The 24,813-nt window shown below is 50.7% G+C and overlaps 1 protein-coding gene across 1 annotated transcript in view; it reads right to left on the bottom strand.

Moving 5' to 3' along the window:
- Positions 1-24,358, bottom strand: part of LOC120381557 (zinc finger protein 883-like) — a 62,732-nt gene extending 38,374 nt beyond the window's left edge. The window contains exons 1-4 of the mRNA XM_039499729.1: positions 24,230-24,358; positions 23,552-23,728; positions 21,891-22,109; positions 16,194-16,554 (exon numbers count right to left, since the gene is read on the bottom strand). Of these exons, the coding sequence (XP_039355663.1) occupies positions 16,194-16,554; positions 21,891-22,109; positions 23,552-23,728; positions 24,230-24,358 (886 nt within the window). The remainder of the gene's footprint in view (positions 1-16,193; positions 16,555-21,890; positions 22,110-23,551; positions 23,729-24,229) is intronic.
- Between the last annotated feature and the right edge of the window lie 455 nt (positions 24,359-24,813).

The raw sequence follows: 24,813 nt of genomic DNA on the forward strand, positions 1-24,813 counted from the left end.
TGGGAGGGGAACAGGAGAAAGGACAAATAAGCAAGAGAAGAAGAGAAAGGAGGTGAGGGAGGGATGGAGGAAAAGGAAAAAGCACAAACCCTAATGTCTCCAGTGATTCTAAGGGACAAAATCCCAGGTGCATGAATAAACTTCAGCCTCCTTAAGCCTGTGTTTTCCATGCCTAGAATTCAACTGTCACCACATGGATCAGACTGAACAGGTTTCAAACCTCCAGGAGGCTCTTACCTTCTAAACAGGGACGGCTGTTTTCTAGTAAAATCACTAAAAGGGAAGGAGAAAACTCGAAAGAGGTTCCTCCTGGTGCTCACGTCCGTGAACCCGAATACTCCCTCAGTCCTCAAAGAGAGACCTGGAGAAGGAGACTTGCTGCAGCAAAGCCACAGGGGTCTCTGAGGCTTCCTGGCCCTCGCCCCTGTCCTGCCTGGCTGATGTCAGCATCTCTCTGTGAGGTCACCACCTCCCCACCACCTTGGACCAATAGTCTGAGGTCCTGCAAAGGCCTTTGTGATGTCACTGCCACACCCTCCCTGTTGGGCTAATGTCCTGCCCCTGGCCAGGCACTTTGAGGTTTGAGCTAGTCCCTGGGGATCACCCCACCAAGGAGCGTTCGTTCTAGGCAGCAAGCCGGCTAGGCAGGGAAACATCAGACGCTGCTCCCAATGCTACACTCAGATGTTCAGAAATGAGTCGACTTTACAGCCAGAAGAGACCATTAGAGCATCTAATCTGACCCCCTGCATATCACAGGCCTCCTGTATGACACAAGAGCTACTTTTGGGGCAAACACATTCCAGAAAGGCATCTAGTCTTCATTAAATGACATCAAGAGATGGCGAATCCACCACTTTCCTTGGTAGCTTGTTCCTGTGGTGAATCATCCTCGCTGTTGAATATTTGTGCCTTAATTGTAATATGAATTTGTCTCTTTCACCTTCCAGCCACTGGGTCTTGTTATGCCTTCTCTGCTCGATTCAAGAGCCCTTTAATACTCAATCTTTCTCTCCATTAAGACACTTCAACACTTCCAATGAAGTCACCTTCAATCTTCTTTTGATCAGCTAAACAGGTTGAGCTCTTTCAATAGCTCACTAGAAGGCATTTTTCTCCAGCCCTCAGAACATTTGGTGGCTCTTTGCTGCCCCAAACTCTAATTTCACAACATCTTTTTCAAACGAGGACACCAAAACTGGAGGCTATTCCAGTATCAGTCTCACTGATGCCATGTCACCTCTTGTGACGTTATTGACATAATTTGTAACTGTATAGATCACCGCTATGCACTGCTGTTCTGTATTTGCAGCCAATAGTGTATAAAGGTTGTTGTGTTAGGGGTCTATGGAGAGTTTCTGATTGGCTGATTATAATGATGCTATCTCTAGATCTGTATCATTTTTGTAGTTGACGTTATGAATATTGGCTCTATGCTGCCTGTATTTCAAACTTGTGCTCTGCTTTTGGGAAACACCCCAGACAAGTTGGTGTCAGTTCTAACTAGCCGGCTTGATGCAGGTTAGGGAAATGTGAGAACCACTACACTACAGAAACTCCATTACAGTGCACTGCCCTGCCCTGCCCTCAAATTCCCTGCACTTTGGTGGTGCTCACCCTGGCACACACTGGTGGGCGAACCTGAGAAACTGGCAGCAGCTCTGATGGGTCAGCTGGAAGAACAGAGGACTGGAGCCAGGGATCAGGAAGTCGTCCTTACATCACCTTTGTGACTCTAGCTTGAAGGGGAGCTTCTTTTTCTTCCCCTTGCTGAGAAGCAGCAAGAGAAGAAAGAAAGGTCCGGTGGGCCAACAGGGTGCAGAAGCCAATGCTGCCTTTTCCTGCAGTGAAGCCCAAAATGAGGGACTTGCATTGAGTAAAGGCAGTGCTGTGTTTCCAGCCCACTGCTGCAGCAAGAGGGATGAAACAGTCTGCTGAAGCCTGGGATTGAACCAGAGACCTTTAGAGCTTCAGTCTAATACTCTCCCAACTGAGCTACTTCAGCACTTGCAGCTGGGCTTTTTGGGCTGCTGCTTCTCACCTTGGAGTTTATTCTCCATAAACCATCTCCCCAGTCAACAATGGCCAATGCAAGATGGACATCGCTTGCTATTTTAGCCCTTGGAAACGTCATCAACTAGTCTCTGGATCTCTCAAATGCTGCACTTCAGTTCATGGGGGAAAGGCTAGAGAAGTGACCTTTGAACAAAGGGCCTGGGGTTAACATCCTAACACTGTCTGTCTCTAACTGTAACACTATTTAATACCGGCCCACCCTGTGCTGGTGAGGGCTCCATTTCTAGATGTTAGTACATTTCAGTTACTGTCAAAATTAAAAGTTTCTATATGCTTAGAAGAAATGATTTTTTCATTTGCTTATATACGGCATGAATAAATACAGATTTACACATCCTAGCATGAACATTTATTGTCTTATATGATAGAGAAAATCCTGCATCCAGATTGTGCATCAAAATAATGAAGTGAGCTACAAATGCAATAAAAATAAGGAATTCAATGGTTTAACATATGGAGCGGGGCTGGGGGGTTCCGAAGACACGTCTTGCCTGGGACGCTACTTGGTCTAGGGGAGGCCCTGTCAGGGAAAGCAGGAGTTAGTCTCACACGCCTATTTCCAGGCTGTAATCTGTGGGCGCTCTGCTCTGGGGAGGGATCGCGGCAGCCCAGACTCAGGGCTGAACAGGCCCCGGATTGAGGGGGTGGCTGCAGGGTTTGCAGCGCCTGATGTCTCAGACAATGTGTCTCTCCCAAAGCCTCAGATCTGCGCCCCAGAAGGCTCCTGCGCTGCCTCCGCTCCTTTCACAGTCTATAGCAAGGAGAAGCAGCAAGGGTCAAGGATGAGCCATGGGCACAAAGTGGGGGGCAGAGGCTTCAGGAGTAAACCCAGCCCCCAGAACAGAGGGGGATAGGAGGCTTTTTCTCTCTCCTTAGCCACGGGCTATAGCTCCGAGAGCTCTGTGAAATGCCTCCTGCCCACAGCCTGGGAAGGGAAGGAGTCCCAGGTTCTAGCTCGATTTGGAGGAGGATCACTGGCCCTAGAACCACTCGCTGCCCTTTCCCAGAGAAACCTGTGATGCCCAGAACGGGGCTGAGATAAATGCTGACAGGAGCCAGGAATTGCTCCTGGAATAGCAGCAGGACTGGGCAGCTGGAAATCTCCCCAAAGGAGCTGAAGCCTTGGTGGGTCAGACATAGATGCCCCAGGTACTGCATGGGGGGCTTAGGTTTGTTTCTGGACAAGAGCAGTGAGAGTTTTATTGCCTCAACATTTCAGTAGAAAAATTCAGACCCAAAGTTTGTGTGGGAGAGGTCGATAGCGTTTTCTATTAGTTTGGTTTCTCAAACACGTTGAAAAAGCACTCGGTGATTTTGATGGGAACAAGGTTTGTGGATGGCCATGGAAAAGTAATAAAATTTAAAAATCTGGGTGGTAGTTAGGGGGTGTGTGTGGGCCAGGGCAGGGGTGGAGATTTTCATGGGGAGGGGTTAGGGGATAAACTAGAGGCTTTTGCGGGAACATAGGGGATGTTTGCAGTTTAACCTCCCACTTTCCTGTGCTGCTGCCCAGCTCCGACCCCACTGACACCCCTTTGACGGTTGGAATTTTCTGGATGTTTTGTTTGCATCTTGTGTGTACCTCAGTTTCCTATTTGTTGCACGATTATCTAGATTAAAGGTCCAAATGTGGGGTGCCCTGCCAGGGGGAATGGAGTAACATTCAGGGGGATGCAGCTGGGCCCAGGCCAGCCCCCATGGGGATGGGGAGGGGGAGCCACCCAGCTCCACTCTTGGCTCCAGCCCCAGCTCTGGCCCCTGCCTCAGCCCCTTACTCCTGTCTGTGTCCCTTCCCTTAGCTGCGGCCCCACTCCCAGCCACGACCCGGGGGGAGCATGTACAGGGGTGGGGGGCATGACCCTGAAGTGTTTTGGGACCACGGATCTCGGTGGTGGGACAAGGGGGTTAAATCTTGGCAGAGACCCCCAAAGGGCAGGTGTGGCTGCTGTCTGGCTGCCTGGGCCCAGACAATGGCCACAAATTCTGTCTCCTAGCAACCGATGGCCAGCGCACCTGCTGCAAGAGGCCAGCGGGCCGGGAGGAGTCGGAGAACAAAGAACGAGCTGGAGGCCAGGTGAGCAGGTTGCCAGGGAAACAGGACAGAGGCCAGACGAGGGGCAAAGGGCCTGGCTGAGTCGGGCTGTTGGAGCAAGGAGTCTGCTGGGTTGGGGACTGAGGAGAGCCCAGGCTCTGAGTTCGGGGTCTGCCCAAGATGGACGTTGCTGAATCTTCCTGCTTCCTGTGCGAACACAGAACTTTCCCAGGCTGGATCCCAGACCCCTAACAAACCTTCTGTTGTACAGCGCTGGCTGAGAGTCACGGGGGACTGTGGAAGTTGGGGTGCAGGACTTCTTCGGGGCGGGTGAGGCTTCCCAGGTGTCCGACTCAGGTGGACTCACTGCAGGAAGCTCCTGGTGTGGAACAGGGGGGCTGAAAGGTCCAAGGTCAGTCCCAGGAGGGGCTGAAGCCAAGGAGGCTTCCCCCAGTGAGAGCGTCCCCTGGGGGAGTCACACTGACGAGGCTCTTGCCTGGGTTTGACTCCGAGCTGTTCCAGAGCACGGAGCCTGTGTGCCCGTCACAGCCCCCCAGCATGTGACCTACAGGCTCCACTCTGGCAAAGCTCCCTGTAAATCAGAGACAAACTCCCCCCTTCTCCCAGTTACTCTCCCCTGCAGAGAACCCAGAGCAGCTCCTGCCTCGCTGGGTCTCCTGCCAGCCACAGCTGGCCAAGGAGCTGCCCGAGCCGTTCCCCTGGGTCCCTGTGCAGGGGCAGCGTCAGTTCCGAGCTCACGAGTACAGTGGTGACTCTTCCTGCCTGTCACGGGGGGGACGAGGGCTTGATTCCCTGAGGAGAAAGCTGGGATTGTGACACCCGTGTATGTCTGCAGTGCAATTAAACCCCACAGCTGGCCCAGGCCGGCTGACTCGGGCTTGCCAGGCTCGGGATCCAGGGGCTGGAGCCCGACCACTGGGACCCTCCCCCCTCGCTAGGTTCAGTGGCCGATATACTGAAGATGAGTTTGTAAGTGGGGAATGTGCACTGGGTGCTGCCACTGACAGACACTTCCCAGCAGGAGCCCCACCCCGTGAATGTGATCTACTCTAAAACATGTGATGAAGGAAAGTCAGCCTGGGGCTCTGATTTATCATCTCAACGACTCGATTCAACTTGCTCAGGTTAGAAAGAAAGTTGGTTTTTATTATGACCCTGAAAATTGCCTCCGTGTGAAAGTCAGAGCTGGATTGTTTTGAGCTCATGCACCCTTATCACTATTGAAGGAGTAAAGGAACGCAAACCAATGCAGCCTTAACATGTCATTTGCATCCTCAAGCCTTGTTCCTGTGGCAGGATCTCAAGGACAGGCAGAAATGTTACCCGGTGTCAGGAGGAGAGAGGAAAGCACTTCCCCTCGTGTATTTCCCCAGGCTGTTGTGCAAGGCAGCAGAGGCGCTTTACGGCATTTTCTGTCACTGATTTTTTTCATGTTGGTGTGGGAGGAAAGACTTAGACCTGCCAACTTTGTGACCCTGTGAATGTGAAGTGAGCAGATGATGAGTTAACAATGATGCTGTTGCACAGGGTTTGATTGGACTTAGAAAACAAAAGCCCTTAAAGTGGAACTCTGGGTGAATAGAATGAGCTGATTTATAGTCAACCTTGAAAGGCAATAGACTGTTACATTGGGCAGAACAGCCTGGTTTGGTTGGTTGGTTGTTTTCCTGATAAATTGCAGAGGGTCTACAGAAGAGCCACAGGAATGATTAAAGGCTTGAGCAGGCAGAGAAGTTTAAAACAAACCGAACCTTCCCTGCTCCTGCCGGCTGTGACTGCTGAGGACATTTTCCTTCTCTACTCCAGAGTCTCTCTTCTGCCAGATTCTCAGCAAGTCAGGCCCCCTGCAGACTATGGCAGAGCAGTTTGGTATGAAGCTGCAGGACTCACAATGTAAGAGTGCAGCTGCTGTAGCATCTTGACTGACCATGGCAAATCCTGCAGCCCTGGCAGCCCAGGATAACCTCCCACTGATGGTGATGGGACTTAGCCTTGTAACGATCTGTTGGTACCTGAGCTCTCAGATGAATTAAACTGGGGCAGACACAGCTCTGTCCAAACAAGTGAAGGATGTAAGTGAAAGAGCAAAGCTGGCCCTGGGAGCTGCTGCAGTCCTGTAAACACAGCTGGGAGGGATCAGATGGAAAACACCTGGAGCAGCACTGAGACAAGGAAGTTTGTCAGGGAGATCAGTAGCAATAAATGTGAACTGAAGGAGTGCTTTCTCCTCTGTGCCGACAGGTTTGAATTGTGTTACTTTACTGTGAGATAAGGCTTTACAATATCCTGCTCTAATTTCAGGATGGGTCTATAACCATAATTAGTCTCTGTTGAACTGGGACTTTCAAAATTCCCAAGGAATTTAAGGGGTGGGGTTCATAGTTGGTCACCTGAGGGAGTGCAGTAGAGTTCAAACCAAAGACCAGAGAGGCAAGAACAGGGATTGTGGACACCTCCCAGAGGCCAATCACAGCACTGTCATCGACTAGGTGTCTACACTGGTACTGTGGTGCTGTAGCCCCGGCTCAGAAAGCTGTACGCCTCTCGTTGGGAATCCTCTGATTTACATCTCTGTGAGGTCACCACCTCCCACCAATAGTCTTTGACCAATAGTCTGAGTTCCTGCAAAAGGCCTTTGTGATGTCACTGCCACACCCCTCCCTTGCTGGGCTAATGTCCTGCCCCTGGCCAGGCACTTTGGAGGTTTGAGCTACTCCCTGGGGATCACCCCACTCAAGGAGCGCTCGTTCTAGGCAGCAAGTCGGGCAGACAGGGAAGCATCAGATGCTGCTCCCAATGCTACACTCAGTTTTTCAGAAATTAGTCGACTTTATGGCCAGAAGAGACCATTAGAGCATCTAATCTGACCCCCTGAATATCACAGGCCTCCTGTATGACACAAGAGCTACTTTTGGGGCAAACACATTCCAGAAAGGCATCTAGTCTTCACTGAATGACATCAGGAGATGGCGAATCCACCACTTTCCTTGGTAGCTTGTTCCTGTGGTGAATCATCCTTGTTGTTGACTATTTGTGCCTTAGTTGTAATATGAATCCTTGATCTGGCTCCCAGCCCCTCTCCAAGGGTTGCAGCTATCTGCAGGTGCTGCCTTCCTCAGTCACACCTCATTCATTCAACAGGGCAATTGATTACAAAGTGGGGGGAAGATCTTATTCTACTTCTAGCAAGAAGGCATTTTTCTTTACCTTAGGGCTCGCTAAAACATATTACCAAGGTTCAATACAAAGTCATATACAAGTTATACACAAATGCACAATGCAGAGATTTATCTAAACTGCATTGATTGACTGCTGTGTGCTGTAATTTTGTTACCCATGGGTCTTCGACTGTGGGTTTATACTTTGGGGTGGGGGGCACGATTCGGATGTGGGAAGGTGGGCAAAGAGGCGAGCAGTGATCTAGCAGTGATTCTAGGGGCAGGGATGGGGTTTCTGGCAGGGGAGGGAGGACGTGAAAAGAGGCGAGTGGTGGGTAGGGGGCTGATTGAGAGGACGCAGGAAGCCAGCGGGGGGCTAAGGGGTGTGATGGTGGGGCAGAGCAGGGAGGGGGTGGGTCCTATTTTACTGCTGTGAAATGGTTACCCTATGTGCGCTTTCTTTCTCTACAGGCCTCCAGATACCATCAGTGCCTTGCTAGTGTGCCATGCACCGTGAGAGATCTCTTCTCTTTGTGTGTGTGGCTGAGTGTTTCTTGTGTGTGAATTTATTCAACAAAATCTTGAGCTGTGTAATGGCTACCATGAATGAAAAGAAAAGAGAATCAGAGCTCAGCGTTTTCAACACTGAATGGATGAATAAATACTTACATACTGAGAATGATACAGTTACTAAAGGAAGCTTTCAAATTTCAAAGGAAATTGCTGCTGCTGGGAAACACTTCACGGAAGGCGAGGTTTTTTAAAAAAGTGTCTCTTGCTTGCTGTACCTGAGTTATGTCCAGAAAAGAGGGGAATATTTGAGAATGTCAGTCTATCACACAAGACTGTACAGAGAAGAATAGCTGACATTTTTACCAATCTAAGTGATTAGTTAAAGCAGAGAGTCAGCGAATTCTGCTTTTACTCAGACTCATAGGGCTTGGCTACACTTGAGAGTTGCAGCGCTGGGAGTTTGCAGCGCTGGTCGTGCAGCTGTGTAGGAACAGCGCTGGTGTGTGGCCACACTCACAGCTACCAGCGCTGCAGTGTGGCCACATTTGCAGCATTTGCAGCGCTGTTGGGAGTGATGCATTATGGGCAGCTATCCCAGCGTTCAAGTGGCAGCAACGTGCTTTTCAAAAGAGGAGGGTGGGGTGTAGTGTGTAGTGTGACAGGGAGCGGGGGAGAGAGAGAGAGAGAGAGTGGATTTTTGGAGCCAACACTGTGTTAGCTTCCTGCCTTGAAAATCAGAAAAATTTCCAAACCCTTACTCTTAATTGCAAACAGCCTGCAGACCAGATAAGCAGCACGGACTACCTTTCTCCGCTCCCCCCTCCCCCTTTCTCTCGTCAAACAAACACTCAACCCCTATGAATGAGGTAGGCAGGGGGTTCTCTCATTTGATTGTTCACAGTCACTTACAGATTGATCACAGCAACAGGAGCTGTGTTTGTTTAGATAAGCAGCCCGGGAGCCCGGAGCCCGAGTTCACAACAAAACAAAGAGAGGCTGCATAACAAAACAAAAGAGTAATTTACTTAAAAGCATTCTGGGATATCTCCCAATACCCTGGAGGCCAATAACAGCGCTGGTGTGTGTCCACACTTGACGAAAGCAGCGCTGGATCACCAGCACTGCACTCGCTACACCCCAAGCAGACCAGGTGTTCAGCCAGCACTGCAGCCAGGAGTTGCAGCGCTGGATGTGCCTTGCAGGTGTGGATAGTTACAATTGCAGCGCTGGAAAGCCTCCACCAGCGCTGCAACTCACAAGTGTAGCCAAGCCCATAGACTTTAAGGTCAGAAGGGACCATTATGATCATCTAGTCTGACCCCCTGCACAACGCAGGCCACAGAATCTCACCCACCCACTCCTGTAACAAACCCCTAACCTATGTCTGAGTTATTGAAGTCCTCAAATCGTGATTTAAAGACCCCAAGCTGCAGAGAATCTTCCAGCAAGTGACCCATGCCCCATGCTGCAGAGGAAGGTGAAAAACCTCCAGGGCCTCTGCCAATCTTCCCTGGCGGAAAAATCGTACCCGACCCCTGTGATGATGCGGTTCTGGCAGGACCCAACTGAGAGTGCCAATTCAGGACCACTTTCTCAAACAGGGCAGTCACAGCCCTAGGCTGGGGTTTTTCCACCTCTAAGGCAAACCAAACCAGCCAGACAAAGAGGACTCTGGTCTCACCCCACTGGCTAACCACAAGTTACACAAGCAATTTCCTTAGACACTCCAGTCTCCCAGTATCACCACCAGTGCACTCGTCCTGGGGATGAATGGTTATGAAAACCAACACCCCAATAAAAGAAAAAGGTTCTCTCGATCCCAAAGGACCAAGCCCCAGACCCAGGTCAATATACACATCAGATCTTACCCACAAATCACGCTGATGCCAATCCTTTAGAATCTAAAATCTAAAGGTTTATTTACAAAGGGAAAAAGGTAGAGATGAGAGGTAGAATTGGTTAAATGGAATCAATTACATACAGTAATGGCAAAGTTCTTAGTTCAGGCTTGCAGCAGCGATGGCATAAGCTGCAGGTTCAAATCAAGTCTCTGGAACATCCCCCGCTGGGATGGGTCCTCAGTCCCTTGTGTAGAGCTTCAGTTTGTAGCAAAGTTCCTCCAGAGGTAAGAAGCAGGATTGAAGACAAGATGGAGATGATGCATCAGCCTTATATAGGCTTTTCCAGGTGTAAGAACCTCTTTGTTCTTACTGTGGAAAATCACAGCAAAATGGAGTCTGCAGTCATATGGACAAGTCTCTGCATACCTTGCTGAGTCACAAGGCGTGTCTGCCTTCTCTCCATGGGTCAATTGTGTAGCTGATGGTCCATAATGGGCCATCAAGCAGGCTAAGCAGATCTAACACCAGCTTGTCTGGGATATCACCCAGAAGCACATCACCAACTTGAAATACAGACAGTATAGAGCCAATATACATAACTTCAACTAAAAATGATACATGCACACAGACAGCATAATCATAACCAGCAACCCATAACCTGGTCTTAGACATCTTATATGACCCCCTACCTAAGATTTGGTGCCACTACAGGACCTTGGTTGCAACCCATGTTCTATATGGTCCCAATTTATATCAATAACGTCACAACTCCCTCAAAGAATTATAGTAGATTTGTGAGGCATGATTTTCCTTTACAAAAACCATGTTCATTCTTCCCCAATGTAAGCGGGGGCAGAATCACCCGGTGGCGCCTCCTGCTGGTCGCCTTGGGAATTAGCTCTCCAGCCCTCAGAGCACCCTCTGCAGGCCAGTGATCCGCCTTACCGCAGCTGGCCCCCTGTCCCTCCCAGGACCCCAGTGCCCCTTTTACTGGGTGCTGCTCCCTGGCAGTACCCCCACAGTTCTGGGTCTCCCCCTCCCAGGGGAACCCCCACCCACTATCCCCACGTCACCTCAGTCTTGACTACTGCCCAGTCTCCATCCAGCCCCCGTTCACTGGGGCAGACTGCAGTATGAGCCACTCATCACAGGCAAAGGCGTTTGGACCTGCCGCCTCTGCTTCCCCCTGGGCTGCCCCATTGCAGCCCTGCACCTATTCAGCCTATAGTCAGGCCTGCAGCCTGGGGCTTTCCAGGCCAGAGCTCCCAGCTCCTCTGGCCCTTCCCCAGCCCTGCTCCCACTCTAGGTGTCTTGCTTGAGTCCCTGCAGCCAGGCCCTTCTCTCACTACAAGCAGAGGGAGACTGACTGGGCTCCTGGCTCACAGCCTCTTATAGGGGCCAGCTGGGCCTGACTGGCGCATGGCCCCAGCCCTCTCCTGGGCTGCTTCTGGCACTGCAGGGCAGGACCAGGTAACCACCCACTACACCCAGCAAATTCCGCTCACCGATGGGTCTCATCATTGGGCTCTACAATTCCACCCAATGTGCCTGGTACTGACGTTAGCCTCAGTGGTCTGTAATTGCCAGCTGTGTCTCTGGAGCCTTTTTCATACACTGCTCCAGCCAGGGACTCAAGGCCACCCCAGACTTTCCCCTTTTCCCTTCAGGGAAATCAAGTTCAAGTTCTACAAGCAGCTAAAGAAGCTTCAACCCTGCATCTGAATTAATGTCACATTTCTCACTGCCCGACACAAACAAATGTCATATCAATCCCAGGTGAGTCCACTTCAGTCATTCCTCAGCCCCATTCCTTCACCCTCCTGCCTTAGCTTAGGGCATTGCGCCACCCTGTGGGCATTTCATGTCCCTCCTCAGTTTCACATACAGACACAATTTCCTTTGTCGCTCAACTAACAGCAAAACCCTTCCGTGTCTCTAGTCTGAGCCAGGGCATTCAATTCCATTGAAACCTTCTCTCCTGCAATGGCAATGGCCAGACAGAGGGGACAGTCCTGAGAGTGAGATATTCACTCTCCTCTTTCTTCAAGCTGCTGTTGTTAGTCCATAAAACATGTACCATGGAGTAAAAAGCTGAGTTTACTCCAGGGTGAGGAAAGAAAGGAGCCACCAACTCCCCGAAAAATCTCTGTGCCCCAGAGAGAACCTGCCCCTGCTATTGGAATCACTGATGTGCTTCAGCTACAATGGGGAAAGCATCTGCTCTCATGGGGGTATAGCTCAGTGGTAGAGTGTTTGACTGCAGATCAAGTGGTCCTTGCTTCAAATACACGTGCCCTCTAATAAGCCTCTTATTTTTTATTTTTATTTTTGAAAAAAGGGAAAACATTTTGATTTCCATTCTCCATTATGTTCAGGAGCTCCACTATACGGGGATGCTTGAAATGAATGTAAACACTCAACATTTCACTGTCCAAATGCATAAAAACCTAGCACACCTGCCCATCAGCTGAAATCAGTTCCAAGCCTCTAAGTGTCTAGTTTATGTTTTCATCAGTTAAACAAAGGGATCATAGGAATGTACATTTGCAGATCCCTCCTCTCCAGGGCTGTGCTGTGCAGAAGAACAAGAACCACATCCAGTTGGGGCTCAGGAGTCTGACGAGCAAAGGCCACTTGGTGCGAGCTAAAGTCACCAGCACCTTGGCTCCTTCCCATTCAACCAGCAGCTGGGCCCCCAGGACAAGGCATGAGAAAAAGACAGTGGCTGTGAGCAGGAAAATAGCCACCAAGAAGCTGGCTAAAGCTGTCAAGATCCCCAGGAAGGTCACCATGCCCATGTCTAGAATGTACTGACTGCAGCGGGGACCAAAAGGCAGAGAAAGCCCTCAAAAGTTCTAAGTTGCCAAGCCCTGAAGGTGATCAAAATCCTACCTAAAACCAAGACAGGATAAGGCTAATGTCACCTCCAAAGCCAGGGCTAAGAAGGTAACACTGAGAAAGAAGTGCAGAGATTTCCATTGGGATGACTCCTGCTCCCCTAATGGCTCTGTTACGAATCACCATGGACCACCCGGAGAGATCAAAGTCCTGCAGGACAAACAGCCCCATGGCCAGTATAATGAAGTGGTGGCAATGGGGGGAAGTGCTGTGTTTTGTGTAACACCTGCCAGGTGAGTGATGCACTGACAGGGCAGCTGCCCATGAGCTCATTCTCTTCAATCTACTGCTGCTGTTATTTCAGAGCCAGCACTAGCGGGAGTGTGTCCCTGTCACTTCACCAGCTGTAGAACAGGCTCTGTCTGCAGCCCAGCTCTGATTAATCCCACTTTTTAATGTATTCCTACTGCAATACTTTCCCAGTTCTCTGCCTCATTCTAACATTCTGGTCAGAGACTGAATATGGGGAGGGATGGACTAATTTGTGTGACATCTGTAAGTTGCCTCGATTTCAGTAAGGCATTTGACATGGTTCCACATGGGGAATTGTTAGTTAAATTGGAAAAGATGGGGATCAATATGAAAATTGAAAGGTGGATAAGGAACTGGTTAAAGGGGAGACTACAATGGGTGGTATTGAAGGGTGAACTGTCAGGCTGGAAGGAGGTTACTAGTGGAGTTCCTCAGGGATCTGTTTTGGGGCCAATCTTATTTAACCTTTTTATTACTGACCTTAGCACATTCCCGCTTTTTATGCCAACAAAGTTTATGGATGACACAAAGCTGGGAGGTATCACTAACACAGAGAAGGACCGAATCTCATACAGGAAGATCTGGATGACCTTGTAAACTGGAGTAATAGTAACAGGATGAAATTTAATAGTGAAAAGTGCAAGGTCTTGCATTTAGGGATTAATAATAAGAATTTTAGTTATAAATTGGGGACGCATCAGTTGGAAGTAACAGAGGAGGAGAAGGACATCGGAGTATTGGTTGATCACAGGATGATTATGAGCCACCAATGTGATATGGCCATTAAAAAAGCTAATGCAGTTTTAGGATGCATCAGGCGAGGTATTTCCAGCAAAGATAAGGAGGTGTTAGTACCGTTATATAAGGCACTGGTGAGACCTCATCTGGAATAGTGTGTGCAGTTCTGGTCTCCCATCTTTAAGAAGGACGAATTCAAACTGGAACAGGTTCAGAGACGGGCTACTAGGATGATCCGAGGAATGGAAAACCTGTCATATGAAAGGAGACTCAAAGAGCTTGGCTTGTTTAGCCTAACCAAAAGAAGGTTGAGGGGGGATATGATTGCTCTTTATAAATATATCAGGGATTAATATCAGGGAGGGAGAGGAATTATTTAAGCTTAGTACCAATGTGGACACAAGAACAAATGGGTATAAACTGGACACTAGGAAGTTTAGACTTGAAATCAGACAAAGGTTTCTAACCATTAGAGGACTGAAGTTCTGGAACAGCCTTCCAAGGGGAGTAGTGGGGACAAAAGACATATCTGGCTTTAAGACTAAGCTTGATAAGTTTATGGAGGGGATGGCATGATGGGATAGCCTAATTTTGGCAATTCATTTTGGCAATTGATATTTGATTATCAGCAGGCAAGTATGCCCAGTGGTCTGTGATGGGATGTTAGATGGGATGGGATCTGAGTAACGGCAGAGAATTCTTTCCTGGGTGCTGGCGGGTGAGTCTTGCCCACATGCTCAGGGTTTAGCTGATCACCATATTTGGGGTTGGGAAGGAATTTTCCTCCGGGACAGATTGGCAGAGGCCCTGGAGGTTTTTCGCCTTCCTCTGCAGCATGGGGCATGAGTCATTTGCTGGAGGATTCTCTGCAGCTTGAGGTCTTCAAACCACAATTTGAAGACTTCAGTAACTCAGACATAGGTTAGGGGTTTGTTATAGAAGTGGATGGGTAGGATTCTGTGGCCTGCATTGTGCAGGAGGTCAGACTAGATGATCATAATGGTCCCTTCTGACCTTAAAGTCTATGAGATTGAAACCTTGACCAAACTACCTGCTACACATTCAAACCTTCCTGTACACACACACACAACAGAAACTGGGGCTCTAGAAATGGCAACTTTCCTTTAACACAGATCATTGTTTTCTGTACTTCCAAAGGCATTGAAATAGAAGCACATTACCTTTAAACAGCTGCTATTTCATGATCAGCAGCAGAGCCTCTGTCAATTTATCACCCATAGAGCTGATTGTTTCTAACTGCAGGGTTAGCCAGATCATTCAGTAACATTATCGCTCTGTTTACAAAGCCTTTGGTTAGTGACGAATCATAAGACTTATCCCTTCCTGCTGTAATTCCACCAACTCCAGTGTCTCTTTCCCCATTTCTGGTTCCAAGCAAATTAAAACCACCACCAGAACTAACATGCTATGGGAAAGTGGAAATGATGATAGCTCAAGTAATTCAGTTTCTTCTGTGTCTTGTGTGTGTCTATCTGCTTTGTGTGTGAGAGCGGTGGGGCTTTTTCTTTGCTCCTGGCAGGTTCAACCAGGTCAGATTTGTGTGTGGGGAGGGGCCAGAGAAAACACACCCTGGCCTTCCAGATTGGGGTTAGGCAAAGGAATAACAACCCTGTCCCACAAAAAACAAAATATGTTACAGAAACAGTGGTAGGAACAGTGCTAGAGAAACTGGTAACAATCACAAAGCCCAGGCTTGAAGTAATCGGAAACACAGAATTCAAAAAGCAAAGCTCAGGGGCTACTGGGGGTTTATTCTCTGAGCTTAGCCGTGTGCTATAGCACAGGGAGCACTTTGGGATGTCTCCCATCCCACAACGGGGAAAAGGAAAAGGATTCTTAGGTTCTAGCACGGATTGAAGGAGGATGGTGATGGGGAATAACGGAATCCCTCTGACTTACCCTAACTACGTCTGTTGTCACAGTGGGTGAAATGACATTTCCCCCTATCCCTGTCCTGTTCCTGCTCTTTGTTATAGTTCAATATATTTTAAGTGCAGAAAATGATAATAAAAATATCTGCTACCCAGCACAACCTGAAGCAACATCAGAGCAACTGGGAATGAAACAATTGGTTCCCCAAGGGAGAACTTGATGACTAACAATGGCTTTGAAATGGGGGAACAGTATAACCGGGATGCTCAGGGTTTGTTTAGACTGGGAAAAGTGATGGAGTTTAGGTCAGGTCAAGGGGAAAGCTAATGGCAACCACTGCACCTGGGCTGCATCTGCACTACAACTATAATTGTCATTGTACCCCAAGATCACTAACTTGAGCAGCCAACGCCATGTACAGCCCTAGTGGATGTCAGGCACAGGTAGTTTTGCCTCAGTGTAGCTTGTTGAATCAAACCTCTCCCCAACCTGGAGGGATGAACATTCCTGTCAGGAGGGACACACTCCTATGACTCTAAAGGAAAAGAGTTGATAGAAAAGATCACAGGACTGACCCCATAGAAGGATGAGCTTCAAAAGGCAGAAACAGGCAGCTGATCTGGTGGAGCTGAGAGACCTCGGTGAAGATGGTGCAAAAATCACTATGTGGGAATTTGCAAATGTGATTAAAAAAAAATATCTTTGGCCAGCCCTAGTCAAGGGATTTATAACAGTTCTCTCTTGTGTGGATTTTCTGATGTCTAATAAGGCTTGTGCGCCGATTGAAGCTTTTCCCGCACTCAGAGCATGTGTAGGGCATCTCCCCTGTGTGGATTCTCTCATGTCTGATAAGGTGAGAGCTCCGCCCAAAGCTTTTCCCGCACTCAGAGCACGTGTAGGGCATCTCCCCTGTGTGGATTCTTTCATGTCTAATAAGGTCAGAGCCCCAAATGAAGCTTTTCCCGCACTCAGAGCACATGTAGTGCGTCTCCCCTGTGTGGATTCTCTCATGTCTGATAAGGTGAGAGCTCTGCCCAAAGCTTTTCCCGCACTCAGAGCACATGTAGGGCATCTCCCCTGTGTGGATTCTCTCATGTCTAATAAGGTTTGTGCGCTGATTGAAGCTTTTCCCACACTCAGAGCACATGTAGGGCGTCTCCCCTGTGTGGATTCTCTGATGTGCGATAAGCTCAGAGCGCCGCCTGAAGCTTTTCCCGCACTCAGAGCACGTGTAGGGCGTCTCCCCTGTGTGGATTCTCCAATGTGTGAAAAGGGTAGAGCTCCGCCCGAAGCTTTTCCCGCACTCAGAGCACGTGTAGGATGTCTCGCCAGTGTGGATTCTCTGATGCGTGATAAGGTGTGAGCGCCGATTGAAGCTTTTCCCGCACTCATGGCACATGTAGCGTCTCTCTTCCAAGTTGATTCTGTTGCGTGGAATAAGGGCTGAGTGGCGACTGTAGTTTTCCTCTGGCCTCTGCTGAGTCTCACAGGCTTTTGTGTTTTCTGGGAGTGCACAACTCCTGGAAACATTCCCTTTGGATCTTCCTGATAACATCCAATGTGGATCTACTTGCACAGTGTCTTCCTGCTGGGGTTTCTCCTCCTCGTTCTCACTCACCATCCCATCGTTGGATGGGAGACAGAGAGAATCCAGACATAGGTCACTCCCTGTGCCTGAGAAAAAGGAAATGTCAGAGAGAGGAATGGAAAAAGGGATGAACAAACCAAAATACATGTGGGAGAGATCAAACCTATCAGGTGCTGATTTTCCCCAAACCCTTCCACAGAGAAGAGAGGAAGACATCAGTTCCGGGTCCTCATTGTACCATAACTCTCAGGGGAAAGTGAGATCGGGGAGGGACCTGCTGCCAGTTGTCAGTCAGAATAGGAGGGAAGTCATGAGTGACATCTGCCATAATGATTCCACATCTGCAGGGAACAATCCTGACCTTGAAGAGCTCACAGGGTCTTTGTAGGGCATCCCAAATGTTTCCTGCATTCCTAAGCAGTTGTTGAGTTGTTTAACCAAGTCCTCACCTGCGAAGGCAGCTCTCAGGAGCACTTCTTTCTCAGAGCCCTGGAGGTCCGGGACCCATGGCTCTTCCCCTCGTTCCAGCTGCGAGATCACATCAGGTTTCGAAATTGGAAACCCTACTGCAGGCAAAGAAAACAAGGGACGTCAGTGGAATTTGTGGGATACATGTCACAAAGAATATTCCATGGTTTAACCCCATCTCATTTTTAGGCAGTAACATCTGTAGCTCTCAGGATTCATCTGCTTGCCTGAATCAATATCTCTTTTCTTATAAGTACTGTATTGTGATAGGAATTAATAAACCTATTAAAAATAAGTTTGGGTGTAATGCAAGAAACCTACAGGCCAAAAACCTGCATTTTAAGATAAAGCAAAGTTAGCATAGCTACATCCTGTGCCCTTTTACCCAAAAAAGAAACTGTTTTTCTCTATACCCAAATAAAGTGCCTACGCTTAGGTCTAAGACCCTTTACCTAGACCAACAGACAATGAAGAATAGCAAAGGGGATTTTTCAAAGTTGCACTCACAGACTTAACAAGTACCCCACAAGTGCGCAGATACCTGTCATCCATACGCACATACACACTAGCCTATGGAGTAAGCGTACCCTAACATTTCTATGGGGGAAGACTGAAATTTGGGAATAAGAGGAAGAATTTCCGCCATTTATTTCTATAAAAAGAGGTAACCTACCTCACTATGGTACCCCCAGCCCACCTCGACCTCCTCCTTCTTCACTACACTTCACCATCTTCAACTACGTATTCATGCTATCCATCTATGACAGCTATTAACCAGTAATAGGCCGCACTTATTTTCTTTTCAAACTTGAAGTTCAAAAGGGACTCGGCTAAGCTTGGTCTCTCTAAATGTTATTTTAGTTTGTGTATCAGATTATTTAGTTGAGCTAAAAAATAAATTCTAAAGTAGCTTTGACAGCTCTTTGCATTAGTTTCCTCTGCAAGAGCTGTGAAACCAGAACCGCCAGAGGCGAGGCCAACACCAGTTTATCAAAACAGGGTGTGAATATTAACCAAAAAGTTTGCAGCACATAATATTGTATCATCATATGTATCTCCTGAATAACAGTAATACAATTGTAACTCTGTAATTCTACCTGTTTTACAATTTACTTACTATTTCATTGAGTTTAATAAAAAGTCGTTATGACTATATCTGTCCCCGTGTGAGCTTCCTGTCATACCCCCGAAGGTCCCTTTATCAAGGTTTATCTGTGGAACCTGATTCGAAATATGAACTTTTATCTTCTGATCAAACAAATTGGCGAGCCTAAACCCATATTAATTAATATAAATGATTAAGTATTATTATTAATTAAAATAATTACAATACAAATTAAATTAAGTTGATAAATCAAATCAATATTACTGAGGCTGTGGCTACACTTAGCGCTTCAAAGCGCTGCCACGGTAGCGCTGCCGCGGTAGCGCTTTGAAGCGCTAAGTGTAGTCAAAGCACCAGCGCTGGGAGAGCTCTCCAGCGCTGTCCGCACTCCACCTCCCTGTGGGGAATAACGGACAGCGCTGGGAGCCGCGCCCAGCGCTGGGGCTTTGATCACACTGGCGCTTGTAGCGCCGCAATTTGCAGCGCTGGAGAGGGTGTGTTTTCACACCCTGCTGCAGCGCTGCAAATTTGTAAGTGTAGCCAAGCCCTAACACACCCCAAATAAGGCTACGCATCCCAAGGCCATCTTCCTTGGCTCAAAGTGGCAGGAGAGTTACTATTATAACAAATCATATTCACTACCTTAGTGCCTAAGGACCAACTAACAGTGGGTCCCCATTGTGCTAGGCAAAGTGCAAACAGAGAATAGTAGATGGCCCATGTCCTGAAGAATTTACAATCTAAATCAGGGGTAGGCAACCTGCGGAAGCGAGCTGATTTTCAGTGGCACTCACACTGCCCTGGTCCTGGCCCCTGGTCCGGGGGGGGAGGCTCTGCATTTTAATTTAATTTTAAATTAAGCTTCTTAAACATTTTAAAAACCTTATTTACTTTACATACAACAATAGTTTAGTTCTATATTATAGACTTATAGAAAGAGACCTTTAAAAACGTTAAAATGTGTTACTGGCACACGGAAAAGACGGTTACTCACCGTAGTAACTGTTGTTCTTCGAGATGTGTTGCTCCTATCCATTCCATGTAGGTGTGCGCGCCGCGCGTGCACGGCTCTTCGGAACATTTTTACCCTAGCAACTCCGGCAGGCCGGCTGGGCGCCCCCTGGAGTGGCGCCGCTATGGCACTGAATATATACCCCAGCTGGCCCGTCCGCTCCTCAGTTCCTTCTTGCCAGCTACTCCGACAGTGGGGAAGGAGGGCGGGTCTGGAATGCATAGGAGCAACACATCTCGAAGAACAACAGTTACTACGGTGAGTAACCGTCTTTTCTTCTTCGAGTGATTGCTCCTATGCATTCCATGTAGGTGATTCCCAAGCCTTACCTAGGCGGTGGGGTCGGAGTGAGACGTGGCAGAGTGCAAGACTGCGGAGCCGAAGGCTGCATCGTCTCTGGATTGCTGCACCAACGCGTAGTGGGAAGCGAAGGTGTGGACCGAAGACCAGGTGGCTGCTCTACAGATGTCCTGGATGGGGACATGGGCCAGGAAAGCAGCCGACGAGGCTTGCGCTCTTGTTGAGTGAGCGGTGAGGCGGCATGGTGGCACGCGAGCAAGCTCGTAGCATGTCCGGATACACGCCGTGACCCAGGAGGAAATCCGCTGCGAGGAGACCGGCTCGCCTTTCATGCGATCGGCAACCGCCACAAACAGCTGGGTCGAACGCCGGAAGGGCTTCGTCCACTCGATATAAAAGGAGGCCTGCGGACGTCCAGGGTGTGAAGCTGTTGCTCCCGAGGTGAGGTGTGCGGCTTCGGGCAGAAGACGAGGAGGAAGATCTCTTGATTGACATGGAAGGCCGAGACTACTTTTGGGAGGAAGGCCGGGTGCGGGCGAAGCTGTACCTTGTCTGCATGGAAGACGGTGTAAGGTGTACTAACCGTTAGTGCACGGCTCGACACTCGTCTCGCTGAAGTTATAGCGACGAGGAAGGCCGTCTTCCATGACAGGTAGAGGAGGGAGCACGTGGCCAAAGGTTCGAAGGGGGCTCCCATAAGCTTGGCCAAGACCAGGTTTAAATCCCAGGCTGGGGTAGGACGCCGTATGGGCGGGTACAACCAGTCCAGGCCCTTCAGGAAGCGGGAAACGATCTGGCTGGAGAAGATGGATCGGCCGTCTATTGATGGGCGAAAGGCGGATATGGCCACCGGGTGTACCTTTAAGGAGGAGACCGCGAGACCCTGCTCCTTAAGGTCCCAGAGGTAGTCCAGGATTGTAGAAAGAGGGACTATGAAGGGATTGAGGCCTCATTGATCACACCAGAGGCCAAAGCGCTTCCACTTCGCGAGGTAAGTGGAGCGGGTGGAAGGTTTTCTGCTTTCAAGCAGGACTCGCTGTACTGCCGCGGAACAGCCTCTCTCCGCCTGGGTCAGCCATGTAGGTACCAAGCTGTGAGATGGAGGGACTGCAGGTCCGGGTGGCGGAGTCTGCCGAAGTCCTGTGTGATGAGGTCCGGCCACACTGGGAGGAGAATGGGCTCCCGAACGGACAGCTCGAGCAGCAGGGTGTACCAATGCTGCCTCGGCCAGGCCGGAGCGATGAGTATTAGGCGGGCTTGGTCCCTCCGAAGTTTGAGCAGCACTCGGTGGATGAGCGGGAATGGAGGGAAGGCGTAAAGGAGGTGATCTGTCCAGGAGTACAGGAAGGCGTCCGACAGGGAGCCCGGAGAGCGACCCTGGTAGGAACAGAACTGGTGGCACTTCCTGTTCTCCTTGGAGGCAAACAGGTCGACCTGGGGAAAGCCCCACTGCTGGAAAATCGTGTGTACCACGTCCGGTCGAAGGGACCACTCGTGGGCGAGGAAAGACCTGCTGAGGCAGTCCGCTAGCGTGTTCTGCACTCCTGGGAGAAAGGACGCTTCTAGGTGAATCGAGTAGGTCACGCAGAAGTTCCACAGGAGCATCGCTTCCTTGCAGAGGAGGGAGGAGCGAGCTCTGCCCTGCTTGTTCACGTAGAACATTGCCGTCATGTTGTCCGTGAACACCGCGACGCAGCGGCCTTGCAGACGGGCGTGGAAGGCGAGACACGCCAAGCGAATTGCCCGCAGCTCCCGGACATTGATGTGGAGGGAGAGCTCCTGGGGCGACCAGAGGCCCTGGGTGTGAAGGTTGCCCAGGTGAGCCCCCCATCCCAGTGCCGAGGCATCTGTTGTCAGTGTCACGGACGGACGAGGAGGGCAGAACGGGACTCCTGCACACACAACCTCTGGGTCCAGCCACCAGCTGAGCGAAGCAAGGGTAGGCTTCGTGACCGTGACTACCCTGTCTATGGAGTCGCGGTGTGGGCGGTATACCGACGCCAGCCAGGATTGAAATGGGCGGAGGCGCAGCCTCGCATAGGCGGTGACAAACGTGCACGATGCCATGTGGCCCAGGAGGCGTAGGCAGGACTGAACTGTCGTAGTGGGAAAGGTGAGGCGGTCTCGGATGATGGAGACCATCGCCTGCGCCGTGATCGCGGGAGGCAGGCCCTGGCCAAATTGGAGTCGAAACCGCCCAATGAACTCCACCCGCTGAGACGGAGTTAAGGTGGACTTCGGCGTTGATGAGAAGACCGAGATGTCGAAATAGAGACAGGATTTCTAACATCTGGTCCGTTACCAGCCGCTGGGACGTTCCGCGAACCAGCCAATCGTCGAGATATGGATAAACGTGTATATGACGACGGCGGAGGGCTGCGGCAACCACTGCCATGCACTTGGTAAAAACTCTTGGCGCGGTGGATAGGCCGAATGGCAGCACTGCGAACTGGTAGTGCGCATTGTTGACTACAAAACGCAGGTAGAGTCAATGGGGAGGATAAATCGCAACGTGGAAGTACGTGTCCTTCATGTCGAGGGCGGCAAACCAGTCTCCCGGATCCAGGGAGGGAATGATGGTCCCCAGGGTGACCATAATATATAAATATAATAATTGGAGATATACCAATCTCCTAGAACTGGAAGGGACCTTGAAAGGTCATCTAGTCCAGCCCCCTGCCTTCACTAGCAGGACCAATTTTTGCCCCAGATCCTAAGTGGCCCCCTCAAGGATTGAACTCACAACCCTGGGTTTAGCAGGCCAATGCTCAAACCACTGAGCTATCCCTCCCCCCAAACTTGCGAAACTTGAGCTTGAGCAGGTACTTGTTGAGCTCGCGGAGGTCCAGTATTGGACGTAGACCTCTTTCGCCTTGGGGATGAGAAAGTATCGGGAATAGAAACCCCTGCCCCGCATGTCGTGAGGCACCTCCTCTATGGCACCCAAGCTCAACAGAGTCTCGACCTCTTGTAAGAGGAATTGCTCGTGAGAGGGGTCCCTGAAGAGGGATGGGGAAGGCGGGTGGGAAGGAGGGGGCGAAACAAATTTAAGGCGTTAACCATACTGGATTGTTTGAAGCACCCTGTTGTCCGTTGTTATTCGGGACCACGCCGAAAAGAAATGGGAAAGGCGGTTGTAAAATAAAAGGAGGATCCGGTACAGAGACTGATGGGCTGTCCTCGGCGCCCCATCAAAACGCCTGCTTGGGGCCCTGGGGGCCTTGGAAGACGGATGGGTTTGGTTGCGCTGGTTGCCCGATGGTTCACGGCGATTCAGGCCTGGCCGCCAGCTGTTATAGGACGGGACCTGGGCTGATTAAACCGATAGGGTTGCTGCCTGAACAACCTGCGCTGGGTTGCAGGTGTATGCATCCCCAGAGTGCGGATGGCTATGCGACCGCCCTTCAGGGTCTGGATTCTGGAATCAGTCTTTTCAGAAAACAGACCCTGGGTATCGAAGGGCAGGTCCTGCAGGGTGTACTGCACCTCGGGAGGCAGTGTGGCGGATTGTAGCCAGGAGATGCGCCTCATGGTCACTCCTGAGGCCAGGGTTCTGCGCCTGAGTCCGCCGAGTCGAGCGGCCTGGATGGAGGACCTGGAGGACTTTTTCCTACTACCAAAAGCGCAGAGAACTCCTGGCGGGAGGCTGTTGGTACCAGCTCTGCGAATTTCGCCAGAGACACCATGATGTCAAAGGTGTACCTGGCGAGGAGGGCCATATGGTTGGCGATCCGGAGCTGGAGACCGCCTGCAGAGTAGACCTTGCGCCCAACAAATCCATACGCCTCGCCTCCCTGGACTTTGGCGCTGGGGCGGGCTTGCCATGCCTCTCCCTGTCGTTGACCGACTGGACAACCAACGAGTCTGGGGCAGGATGAGTATACAAGTACTCATACCCGTGGGGACGGAGTACTTCCTTTCGACTCGCCGGCGGTGGGAGGAACGGACGCCGGTGACTGCCAGATGGTCGTGGCGTTTTTCTGAATGGTGCGGATGAACGGCAAGGCCACCCGCACTGGAGCCTCCGCTCCAATCACATTTGTTACCGGGTCTTCCGTGACCTCCGCCACGGGGAGGTCGATAGCCTTCGCCACCCGGCAAAGAAGGTCCTGGTGGGCCCGCAAGTCAATTGGTGGAGGGTCTGTTGTAGCAGCCCCGGCCACCGCCTCGTCCGGTGAAGACGACGAGGATAGGCCTTGAACCACTGCCTCCGCGGGTGGTTCTTCTAAGGCGTGGGCGGCTGACTCGGCCCGAGGATGTCTCTGGGGATCAGGTGGCAGCTGATCCGAACCTGGTGGAGAAGGGGGCGGTCTGCTTATCGTGGCCTCCGGTACCCTGTGTTCGGAGGTGGGGGCCCTCGGAGGGAAAGACATCCCTTGAGTTTCGTATTGGGCCCAGGGGACCCAGAAGCCCCACTGCTGCACACCCTGGGCTTGACCTGCGGGCAGCCGGAAGATGAGCATCGCTGCCAGTCCTCGGCGACCGACGAGTGTCGAGATGGCCATGGGGGTGCAGAGGCGCTGATGGACTGCGCCGCCGAGGTCAGCCATTTGTCTCCGGACGGTGCCGAGGATCGGTGCCGGTCGTCGCGGTGCCGAGATGGCGAACGAGACCATCAACCGCCGCGGTGCCGGGAGCTCGACCGGTGCCGGGAGCTCGACCGGGCTCTTGACCGGCGGTGCCGGGCGGCTCCAGGCGGCACGGTGCCGGGAACGGTGCCAGGAATCGGACCTCCGTCGGTGCCGACGGGAAGGCGATCGGGATCGGGAGCGTCTCCGGGAGCGCGACCGGTACCGCGATGTTGAGCGGTACCGGGACTGCGACCGGCATCGAGAAGGCGACCGGTACCGCGATGGTGAGCGGTGCCGGGATCTCGAGCGGTGCGACGGTGACCGGCGCTGGACCGAGCGACCGACTT

This window comes from Mauremys reevesii, linkage group 14 (assembly GCF_016161935.1).
Source record: "Mauremys reevesii isolate NIE-2019 linkage group 14, ASM1616193v1, whole genome shotgun sequence".
Taxonomy (NCBI): Eukaryota; Metazoa; Chordata; order Testudines; family Geoemydidae; genus Mauremys; species Mauremys reevesii.